Here is a 12,668-nt window from a genome sequence, read left to right as displayed (position 1 = left end):
GCAGGAGTTTGCAACTCATTTATAACTAGCAGCACGCTTAGGTAAAAAACCGCAATGCAAGTCATTTTGCACTAGTTTTTTTTTTTTTCTCCTCTAATGTGAGGGCAGTAACAAGAGTTTTGGCATTATTTACATTACTAGAGGTCTTCAGGTTAAAACAAGACTGATGTAACAACGTCAAACCTTTTCCAAGATTCAGAACACTAAAGAAATACAATCCAGACTGGTTTATTTGTATACAAAAATATATTATATGAGAAAACAAAAAAGCTTCATTACATTTGTGTCATCTATAACATTACAAATTATCTCCATAAAAGCATTTAAATTACACATAAGCAATATGTATGTATAATACAGTCAACTGTATCTTAAAGTATTAAAAACAAAATTCAGTTTTTCTACATCCATGCAGCAGGTCCATATGCTGGAGTCACATAGCAGTATGTAGATATGGTCTTCAGCTGAAGAGTTCTGCTTTATGTAACACTACTTCATAAGGACTGACAGTCTTTGTCACTGCAGACAGTATATGGTATGACCAGCCATACAGTGCTTCACATACCTGGGAGAGGGAAGAGGGGCTGACATTAATATACAATGGGAATAGCTTACTATAGGAATATGCTCATAGGATACATCAGAAGCCAACAGTTATGACAGACAGTTATGGCTCCAAACCTCTTCAGAGTTATCCTTGCATTAACTCATTGCAAAATAATGAGATCCTGCAAGAGGCACCAGCCTCTATAGATCAGGTACGCGCCTGTGCACTAGAATTAAGATGTATGCCATTTAGGAATTGGCATAGATTTGCATTATAACTCACAACAGCAAACTGGCATGAGATATAATGAATGTCAGGCAGAGTAGTCCCCAGCCCACCCACATTTGCACAGTATGGAGACTGAGGCACAGTGGTTGTGTTGCACATTTGGTGCAAGACACTGTATAGACAGACTGAAATCCCCCCCCCCCCATTCTGTCTACAAGAATTAATTTTTAGTCACTATACAATACAGTTAACCTGCAGCACACTACTATGGAAGACTTCTGAAGACTATGGTCATGATCAATGACTTCTTGGAGTTGACAAGCACGATAGCCACTAAAGCAACTTTCAAGTGTGAGGGCCTCAAACATCTTACTAACATTCTGGCATGCTGAAAGTGTGACCAGAGCAGTGTAGGATTCATATGTAGTCATTCCCAAATATTAATACACTTACTCGCAAGTGTTCTGTCAAGATCTGCAATAAAGTCTTCCAGTTCTTTTGTATCGCCAAGTTTAGCTGTGGAGACAAGACATCCCTATTACAATTCAGTAACACACAGTTTAATAAAAATACAATAAGTCATCACAATAAATAAGGATGTTCTTAACTGCAGAGCAACGCAAGTTGGAGTAAGTCTTAGGGCTGGTTCATACAGATGCAGATTTTGAGATCTGATTTTGATGCAGATTCTGAAAATCTACTTCAACAAACTTCTAAAATCTGCTTCCCACTGAAGTGAATGGCAGATTTCAGGTAGAATTTGGAGGAATAGGAGAAAGGTTTCTCATTCCTTCCATGATGTGAAACCCCACACATTGCTGCTGGACAGAAAGAAAAAAACTGCACAACTACAATAGCAGCAAATTCAATCTGACATTACCTTTCCGTGGAGTTTCTGCTGGAGAGGACAGGGGTGGAGAGGACAGTGTTGGAGAATTTAGCTTTTCGTCACTGAAACTGAAACTGTTCCTACAGAGTGAATCCGCACCTGCAATACAGAATAACACACGACTTTAGCTTTGTAGGTTATTAAGAGTAAAAGGTTCTGCTATATAAGATCCAATAAAAGGCCCATCTGTCACAGCATGTGGTCTGACACAGCATTCAGGCCGCAATATGCAGAGCAAAATATTTTAGTAGCAAAATCCCAGGCAAAACGAATGCACGGTCTGATATTGAAGGGATGAGGCATGACTAGGGATTTTTGGCATCTTACTGGATCAGGTCTGCTTCCTTAGGCCCTGTACAAGTTTTCTCAAGTCTAAATTTTTCATTATGATCAAAGCTAGAAGTAGCACTTTCTGGGGAAGAGTGGTTGCAACTACAATTTAAGGGAATGGAGAGCAGAATCCTCTCAATACAATATACCCTGTACAGGTTAATAGTTTTCCAAAGATAATGTTTGCAAATATTGTGTATTTACTTTCCAGTCACTGCCCTTGTCCCTATTCCAGCAGTCAAGGTAAATTGTATCGTTTTATACAGGTCTCAACCGGAGATATTGCAAGTTATCAGCATCCGCCTTACAGAGATGCAAGAATCACAAGTCTTTGTTCTTTGTTTTCCCACTTTAGAATCTTCCTGAAGGTTTAATGTGAGTTTGTTTCCTATTCTATATCATATGGATAACAGAAAGGTTTAGCCAACATTCTTATTCTTGAAACATTGTTTTTCTGACAGTCTGTTGTGTGACACTGTATTCATATTCAGAAGTCAAGTTGGCAAAGCAAGAAGGTGCCTCCACATAAGGTCAGCACGGAGGCGCAGTAAAAGCCTAGCCGCAAGTTAAAATAAATATAATTATAACTGTAAAAATATTTCCCGAGACTTCAGAGATTATGAAGCTGAACTTGGGTTTTTCCAAGTGTGTGTGCGCATTATGAAGCTCAGTATATACCCCCGGACTTATGCGAAGATTAACTAATATTACTAGGCCATAAAGACTTGAGGAAAAGCGTTAGGCCCAATTCCTTGTAATCCAGATATTGTACATATACACATATACACACACACGATAAGAATAAAACAGCCACTAGAGTGTTGCAATTTACTAGAATATAGGTCTTGTAGGGTTGTACAAAGATATGAGACTGTTCTAAGATTAATACAGGGACCACTTCTAGTGTTGATACCCCTAACAAGCTAGATGCAAAGGACTTGGTACTTGTTTGATGCATTTCCTTTCCATGCTGTATGGGTTAATTCCTCACTCTTGGTCATGGAGACAAGAGCTATGCCCAGGTTCTTCACACAGATTAACATAACAGATGAAGCCAACCTCAGCTGGTCCTCTTTCTGGGGACATGAGCTAAATAAGGACATCCATGCCTGATCTTCCTCATCAGGGGTGTGGAGTTGGTATATGTTGGAGTTGGTGGTGTAACCCATTTCTCCACAGGCAGAGACTCCTGCTCAGACTCCATAAATGGTTGTCAGCCATTGTCAGACCGAGGCATTAAAGCTCGTCCAATTCATGAAAACTGAGGACTTGAACTTCTTACATCTACAATTATGTAAATGAATCGCACTAAACCTCCTACAGATAAGATCGGAATAACACAGCAGCCAGCTTTAAACATTTAATATACACATGACAACAGCTAACATGACAACTAGAACAAAGCAAAACATTTCCTGTAGATTCACCACGCTCTACATGTAGCTGACACTGCACACGTGACTGACTCAGAAGTATCACATGTTGTATATCTTTGTAACTATAGTCTAAGTGTGGCCTACACAACAAAAACAAAAATAACTGAAATATATATCACATATCCGCTCCACAAATGATTTCTGTATTCAGATCTCCATGCACTGTAAATATGCCATTCTGCATTAGGAACCAAAAAGCCAATCTAGAACATGAAGGTATAGCAGGAAGATCCAGGTACAATTTACCCAGCCCTCAGATTAAGGTACCCGCAGAGCAAGGAGATGTAACAATCAATAACTTTATATGGACACAGAGTCCTGAATACGAACCATCTAGTAACATCATACTATGGTCTACTAAACCCTTGTGTAGACAAGTAGCTGAGAATCTACCGGCATGACATACAGGCAGTGAAATATTCAACTGCACTGTCCATAAAAGCATACCAATAATGAGGAGTGGGGAGGGACACACCAGGTCACCTTATCTTTGTCTAGAAGTAGATCAGGTAGCAGCAGAATCCGCTCACAGACCAACTAAATCAAGGTACAGGCTACAGTGATAGATAGAAGATCACATTGACAACTGCAGAATCCTCTAATATGTATGGGTCTTTCAGAGCTCTAGGCAATGGCTGCCACCAAAGATCATGCAAGATTGAAGTTTCCTGTAAAATCCCTCCCTTTCTCTACTAAAATAACATGCAGGTTTGAACAATGGAACAATTCTAGGCTAGTGTCAAAGCATGGTGGAGTCAAGTCAATAGTTTACACTTAAGCCAACCATGTGCCCTGATATGGAGAATTAGTAGAGGACCAGAAAGCAAATGCACATACCCAATTTACTTAAAAAAAATAAAAAAAATAACATATTTCATTAGATGTTCTTGTGCTTCCTAGTGGGTGTGGATCTAGTTTCAGCCCTTTATCTTCATCTACTAGTTGTTTTTGCTGTACTGATACTAAATAGAGATGAGCGAACAGTGTTCTATCGAACACATGTTCGATCGGATATCAGGGTGTTCGCCATGTTCGAATCGAACACCGCGTGGTAAAGTGCGCCAAAATTCGATTCCCCTCCCACCTTCCCTGGCGCCTTTTTTGCACCAATAACAGCGCAGGGGAGGTGGGACAGGAACTACGACACTGGGGGCATTGAAAAAAATTGGAAAAAGTCATTGGCTGCCGAAATCAGGTGACCTCCATTTTAGACGAATAGTGGATTTCAAATCCGGGTCATATGAGAATGTGAACTTTGTGACTATGAGACAGGGATAGCTGTACAGGCAGGGATAGCTAGGGATAACCTTTATTTAGGGGGGAATGTTATTAAAAATAACTTTTTGGGGCTCTATCGGGTGTGTAATTATGATTTTTGTGAGATAAACTTTTTCCCATAGGGATGCATTGGCCAGTGCTGATTGGCCGAATTCCGTACTCTGGCCAATCAGTGCTGGCCAATGCATTCTATTAGCTTGATGAAGCAGAGTGTGCACAAGGGTTCAAGCGCACCCTCGGCTCTGATGTAGCAGAGCCGAGGCTGCACAAGGGTTCAAGCGCACCCTCGGCTCTGATGTAGGAGAGCCGAGGGTGCACTTGAACCCTTGTGCACCCTCGGCTCTGCTACATCAGAGCCGAGGGTGCGCTTGAACCCTTGTGCACACTCTGCTTCATCAAGCTAATAGAATGCATTGGCCAGCACTGATTGGCCAGAGTACGGAATTCAGCGCTGGCCAATGCATTCTATTAGCCCGATGAAGTAGAGCTGAATGTGTGTGCTTAGCACACACATTCAGCTCTACTTCATCGGGCTAATAGAATGCATTGGCCAGCGCTGATTGGCCAGAGTACGGAACTCGACCAATCAGCACTGGCTCTGCTGGAGGAGGCGGAGTCTAAGATCGCTCCACACCAGTCTCCATTCAGGTCCGACCTTAGACTCCGCCTCCTCCAGCAGAGCCAGCGCTGATTGGCCGAATTCCGTACTCTGGCCAATCAGCACTGGCTAATGCATTGTATTGGCGTGATGAAGCAGTGCTGAATGTGTGTGCTTAGCACACAGATTCAGCTCTACTTCATCGGGCTAATAGAATGCATTGGCCAATCAGCGCTGGCCAATGCATTCTATTAGCGTGAACTGAGTTTGCACAGGGGTTCTGATGCACCCTCGGCTCTGCTACATCAGATTGCTACATCTGATGTAGCAGTGCCGAGTGTGCATCAGATGTGTAGTTGAGCAAAACTGACTCAGCACTGCTAAGTCTCTGCATTCGCATAGGAATGCATTGGCCAGCCTTCGGCCAATCAGCGCTGGCTCTGCCGGAGGAGGCGGAGTCTAAGGTCGGACCTGAATGGAGACTGGTGTGGAGTGATCTTAGACTCCGCCTCCTCCAGCAGAGCCAGCGCTGATTGGTCGAGTTCCGTACTCTGGCCAATCAGCACTGGCCAATGCATTTCTATGGGGAAAAGTTAGCTTGCGAAAATCGCAAACTGACAGGGATTTCCATGAAATAAAGTGACTTTTATGCCCCCAGACATGCTTCCCCTGCTGTCCCAGTGTCATTCCAGGGTGTTGGTATCATTTCCTGGGGTGTCATAGTGGACTTGGTGACCCTCCAGACACGAATTTGGGTTTCCCCCTTAACGAGTTTATGTTCCCCATAGACTATAATGGGGTTCGAAAACCCATTCGAACACTCGAACAGTGAGCGGCTGTTCGAATCGAATTTCGAACCTCGAACATTTTAGTGTTCGCTCATCTCTAATACTAAATAAAATTTAAAGGAATATTTCCATGTCATTGCATTCTGATACCCCATTTACACACCAGAAGATTACCATGGAAGGGTCTGTGATCTGGTATCCAAATGATTCACACCATAATGATATACAATGGTTTCTGCCACTTCAAGAGTTTATCAAACTTTCAGTCAGTGGCTATAAAACAAGACCATGATGCAAGCTGCATAGAATCAGGTCACATTGTGACCCAGAAGGTCCAATGACCAGCGTAATGTTGAAACTGTACTCTTGGGGGTCGCAGGGCTTACTTTCTGAGTCGCTGATACCACTGTCACTGATGCTGGTGCTACTCCTTCTCTTCATGGTCTGCAGATGTTCATCGTATCGGAAACGCCTCTTGTTGAAAGGAGATGAAAAGTCTTCTAAGACAGCATCAAATTCACACAACACCTCATTGAGATCATCATCTTCAATAAAGGTTCCTGAAAAGTAGAGCAACGGTAAGAAACCAACTTATTGCAAAACATGCTGGACAATTACATCAAGTACATATGAATTACTGGCCTTATTTTCTTTTGTTAAGGTGCAAGAGCATCTTCACCAATAAATGTTCACTATCTTTTCAAACAACTTGTTCTTATTTAATACAGTGTACAATTCTGGGGGGGGGGGGGGGGGGGAGTTAATATACTTTAAATAAAATTTATTTCTGCATGAAAAACCTGTATAAATTCCTGCCACTGTTCACTCCCTGTTACTAGGAAGCCTTCATGCTTCGATACCACTATGAAACATGATGGTGGGGGGAGGGTTCCATTTTCTTTAAATTGAATGGATATGGGAGGGGCAGATTTTCCTCAAAGAAGTCACAAGTCTGCCACACCATTCCCTGCCTACATCTCAAGGCTTAGAGTGTAAGAAAAGTCTACTAGTGTACATGCATCTAATTTGGCTGCTTGTGTTATTACAAAAGGGATGTTGGTCAAACAAGCAGCTTTCTTGACCGTGCTCAGATTTCTCTTTGTCATGGATCTGTTTGGCTTCATCAGGTCCTGTCTGCAGTCCAGAGTCCCTGGAACTCCTATATTATGTTAACTTGGGATTTTGTCAGCCATTTATTTGCTAATTTACAGTTACTCCTGGCAGATTTACATGCGAAGCCAGTAGTAATTAATAAGGGGAGGGGAAGCTGATCTTTATTGTACATACCCCTAGCCTGAGAGAGAAATGCAAAATGTGCTGCAGCTATAATGGGACTATTAGCAGTATAAAAACTGATATCAACAATGTATAAAGGCTTATCCAGTTATAGAAGGTGCTGCTTTATACACTTAAAGGGCTTGTCCCAAAATGCATAGGGTTAAAGCTTCAATAACGTTGCATTCACTGGACCAGCACTGGTTGCCTGCATTTTATTGAGGATTCCTTCCCCTACAATCCCACAATTCAGACCACTGACAGTCAGAACAGACTGGCCAGCAAGATACTGCAGATATTTCAACTTACCGTGAAAAACTAATGTACCCTTTAAATGTCCAGATTACTACCCAGGCTGCTAAAGAGTGGCCCAAAGTATACCGCAACTTGCGCTTTTTAAAAAAAAAAAAAAAATCCATGTGTGGGAATGGGGCAGGAATCTATACAATCTAGGAATACCATGGTGTCAAATTTACTATAACGCAAATATAATCTACACCAGCTCCTGACTAGCATGGATTCGAAGTCAGACACACTCACATGCGAGCAGAACATCTTTGTGACTCTAAAGTCTTGTCCCTGTTGGGTAATGTATTATGAATGGTGCAAGAATAGCCAGTCTTAAATTCCCCATTGTCATGTCAATTCTGAGTGGGCGCCTGAGAAGTCCCCCAAAGATGATATTACTGTTACTATATCTATATCCTTGGCAATTAGTTACGGTCATATCTAGACAGTCAAAATACCCAGTTTATAGCAAACCTCTGAACAGGAAACCCAGCAAACCCCCAGATGAGTCACAGGCTATTACAGGCTTCAGTAATGCTGCAGGCTGCGCTCATATCATTTTAAGACTGATTCGTTTTCAAGACTTTCTCCTTTCTGGCCCTGAAACAGTCATCGGGCTGGCAAATAACTTGTGTGGGGACTTGGCAGCACCAGAGATCTCTTCCACTGTGGGTACTCCTCATAATAGAGAATTAGCAGAAGGCTGGAAACAAAAGGCAGAGAAAGCCTCTTTAGCAAAACACAACTCTCCACTTTATGGGAAGCCCTTTCATTCAGGAGCTCAAGACTCAGTCAATGACACATCTGCGGAGACAGAAGCGGCGGAGCTCTGCATTCAATGAACAGGTTAAAGCTACACAACTCCTAGTCAATACAGAGCCCGGACCATTTGTTAAGGGTGTGCATGTACCCAACATATCAGAGGTCACCGCTGCATAGTCTGATACAAAAGTAATGCTGAATGAGTCTTTATAGGCAGGAGCAGGGAACCTGAAGAGACCGCTGGGGTAAGGTTAAAGGGGCAAGCACCAAAGGTCCCCAGCCTTTTCTATCTTAAAGATGACATGTCAGCTCTTCTGACAACATCTGTTTAAGTGAATGGGTGCATTCCCCATGACATGCCAATTGTAGGGCATTTTCTCTCACAACGTAATGATGTGTGGGTCCTGTATCAGCCCTATTGTAGAGTCTACACAAAAACAACAATAGTGCATTATAGGGAAAGAAAATAGATATGTCATGAAAGGTGACAATAATGCCACTAGTACATGACAGTCCTCAGCTCTAGATGTGGTTGGGGGACACAAGGCTGCAGGAATAGAGGAACATACTGGCCCAGGGTTATAATGTGCTTGCACCTGAATTTTGCGCTCACTTTTTGGGTCAGGTTAGAAAAATGTAAAGAATCATACTAAAGAGAATCCATGGCTGGTAGACAACTTAGTAGACGCTTTTCCTAGGAGACTAGAAGGGGCATGAGTTTATGGAGTCTTAAAAGCTCTAGATTTATTACTGGCACAAAGTCATGGTGTGAAGTCATTAGAAAAGGATTTGGCATCAGAGGGGGGAACACGTGTAACTTGATGCAAGATGTCCCAAATCTAATGCAAACCAAGCACCACAGAGATGGATCTGACAAAGTTTGAGACTACAAAGTCTAAAGGTTACGCTAATAGACATCCACTAGTATACATAGGCACAGTCACCTGCTTGGGGTTAGACTTCACCCTGACAGGCACTGCTGCCATTGGGACCATCATCTAATCCAATCTATTTAGAATCCCAATAGGACCCCAAGCAGCTCCCACCTATGGGGCCCGGGGGATGCCCGGTGTACTAGAATAGCAGGTGCCATAGGATGCCAATAGGCAGCGCCCCCTCTAGAGCAGACGTGACAAGTGCCGCACATTGACCTGCAGCCCCCAGCAGGGAGCATCAGCTGTACGTGCAGCCCCGCACTCACCTCTCCTGCTGGAGCTCTGCACTTTAGGTGACTTCATGGCCGCGGTCAGTAATAATCCTTCCCTCTAGTGTACAGTGCAGAGTATACAGAGTATACAGATCCCAGGTAAGAGCCACTAGTCCTCCTCACTGCTCCGAGTCCCCAGATTGCTCGATCCCGCTCTGCACAACTTCTTATATGCTCTGCAGCTGGTGGCGCCGACGTCACACTGGGCGGGGCCAAACTCCAGACACGAACGTCCATTCATTATTGTCACCGTGCTGAGGAGCCGCTACTAGTGGTGACCGCGGTGTCTGCCGCTAGAGGGCGCCACTCACACGACAGCTGAATAGCTAGCAGTAGTGCAAAGTATACACATATATATGACTGATATATCCAGTGATGTCAGTGAGAACAAATTATATACATATATGACTGATATACACTGTATCTACTGCTGTCAGTGAGGAGAGCATGTGTTAGTACAGACTTCAGGAACAACATGTCTTGGGCTAATACTGCCTTCAAATCAGCTTTCACTTTGGTAATCTGTAAAAGAACAGGAAAAAAAAAGGAAAAAGCGATAACAAATATAACACTATAAACAGAGCCCAAGGGAAAACAGACAATATATCGCTATAATCGCCCGACCAAAATGTTCCACGTAACTTCTTCATCCAGCAGTTTTAGTTAAAAAGAACAGGCACTAGACCGACCCCATTATAATCCGTGGGGTCCATTGGGCTCCATTCAAGTCCATGATCCGTTTTCCCATTGGTCTTGTCCTCTGATGCACCAAAATAACAGGCACTCGGCGTTAGTGTGAACATGGCATCTGCAGATCTATCAGAAATCTCCGGCCTAGTTACGTAACACAATTACAGTCAAAGAGGTCCATCACGCTCAGTTTGTGTCCGTCAACATTGGGATACGTTTTTGTCTGTTTTTCCATTCTTCTGGTCTTCCAACAAACTAGAAGAACAGAGAGGAAGATGCAGATCTATCTTCTGCTGTTTGCCCAAGGGTTTCCTTCCTAATCCCCAGAGAAAATGGATAGGGGACAACTTACTGGCAGTCAATTTTAGAACCCATTCATTCAAATGGGTTTTTAAAGCAAACCGCCAATGTCCGTATGCAGCCTTTCCGCAGGGAAACAGTTTTTTTTTGGACGGACACAAAGTCTGACATGCAGGACTTTGTGTTCGTCCAAAAAAAACGGTTTCCCCGCAGAGAAGCTGCATACGGATACTGGCGGTTCGCTTTAAAAACCCATTTGAATAAATGGGTTCTAAAACTGATCACTGGAAAGCCGTCCCCTATCCAGTTTCTCCGTTGATTAGGATGAAAACCCCTGAGCAGACGCTAGTGCGAACGCCTCCTTACACTGTAACTATTGTTACAATGTGTTGGGGTCATGGACTTGAAATCTGCCGTAATTTCCATAGGATCCTTATGTTGTGCCCATAGTCATGTGGGCTTTATAAATCAAAATACATGCCCACTTGCATGAAAAGTATGGCAGGAGATAAAACAGTGTTTGTAGTAAACATTATATAGGGTGTCTGCTGAACTATTACTAACTACACCTACAGCATGTTCTGTACTCTGCCCCTACAACCACAAGTCACAGGATTGCTCGGTGAAGTGCAGATCCTGTACATCATCATTCTACTTCAGGGGATTTATAGAGAATGACATAAATAGATATGCAAATAGCAATGGCCGCAATAATTTATAACAAGTATATAACACTGCAGCAAAATACAATAATAGAAGAATCACTATTATACGAAACCTGCTTTGTATGACCAGTTTGTTTTCCATGGCCTGATTGAAGCCTCCTCTGCATATATGACGCAGAGTGTAAATACAATATTCGGTGAATTTACAGCTGAGAGTCTGTATTTGTGTATAATATACGTGTTCCTTACACTTGCAGAGTGTATTTGTGCGTCCATGTCACTTTTGCCCTGTGATCCTTTGATCTCTAACACGCCTAGCACATAAAGAAGATCTTTTTGAAAGTTAAGGCATACATAGCTTATCACACAGAATGGAAAACATATGAATGTATGTAAAGGGTAGATTAGGAATAGTCTGGTACCAAGTGTGTTACTGATAATGGATGGGCAGACAGGATACAAATTATAACGAATACAATAAAAATACATACTTTGTTTAGTGAGTCTGCACCAGTCACTCTATGCAATGAGAAGACTCTGAGATTATTAGTTAATATTCATTCATTTATAGGGTTTCCTGCATGAAATTAAAAAAAAAAAAAAAAAATCAAAAAAAATTTCAATATTTCGGCAGTGAACAATTTGTTATCCATTTTAGGTAAAGTCTCTGCATTTTCTGGTAAAACAGTTGATACAGTACAATACTGGCACTAGTGCTGACCTCCCCACATCAAATGGCTTACTGAAATATGGGGATAGATTGATATATTTCATGTGAAGTAAGTTCATTTGGACTTTATTTCTTCTGTGAAGTGTAATAGAATGAATCTGAGCCCCTAAGTATATCATCAACCATCCCAAAAGATGGAGCCAATAATGTGGGGCAACTGGACAATCCTACAACTAGATTTCAAGACCTAGTATGGGTCCCAACCACAAAGCCAAGCCTGCGAAGTTTAGTAAGTATCATAGAGCTACAGAGGAAATAAAAGGAAGGTACCTGTAAATATTTCCTCTTAATATAATATCAGCCACTAGTGTGGTCTCATTGAAGAAAGGATGACTATTGGTATTCAGCTCTAGCAATATGTCCAAGTGACTGACTCCCTGAGTTACACTGAATAAAGTGTGAAAATCTATGTATTGTATTAGTATATTTTTAGTTTTGTCATTTGAAAGAGAAGTCTAGAAAAATCTACATAGCCTGGATTTAAGACCCATTCCCCTTATCAGTCATCTATTGTCCAGATAGCTCCATCATTGTTGGATCCTTAACTTGAATAGCTTTGTTAGCAGTCTTTGTGAATAAATAGCTACTATGGAGAAAAGACTGGCGTCACCGATGATTGTGTTTGTCTTTATCTGGTCTTACACTTGAGATTTTAGA

General features: G+C 42.1%; 1 protein-coding gene across 1 annotated transcript; it reads right to left on the bottom strand.

Annotated features, from left to right (window-relative positions):
* Positions 1–227: 227 nt before the first annotated feature.
* On the bottom strand, positions 228–9,777 carry RGCC (regulator of cell cycle). Its single transcript, XM_075262838.1, has 5 exons — positions 9,621–9,777; positions 6,481–6,654; positions 1,656–1,763; positions 1,229–1,291; positions 228–565 (listed from the first exon to the last, which is right to left on the bottom strand). Exons 1-5 carry the CDS (start codon positions 9,655–9,657, stop codon positions 558–560), a joined length of 390 nt encoding a protein of 129 aa, XP_075118939.1. The 5' UTR covers positions 9,658–9,777; the 3' UTR covers positions 228–557.
* Between the last annotated feature and the right edge of the window lie 2,891 nt (positions 9,778–12,668).

This window comes from Leptodactylus fuscus, chromosome 2 (assembly GCF_031893055.1).
Source record: "Leptodactylus fuscus isolate aLepFus1 chromosome 2, aLepFus1.hap2, whole genome shotgun sequence".
In the NCBI taxonomy this organism is placed as follows: domain Eukaryota; kingdom Metazoa; phylum Chordata; class Amphibia; order Anura; family Leptodactylidae; genus Leptodactylus; species Leptodactylus fuscus.
The sequence above is the reverse complement of the archived record's forward strand: the minus strand, read 5'-3'. Positions and strand labels throughout refer to the sequence as shown.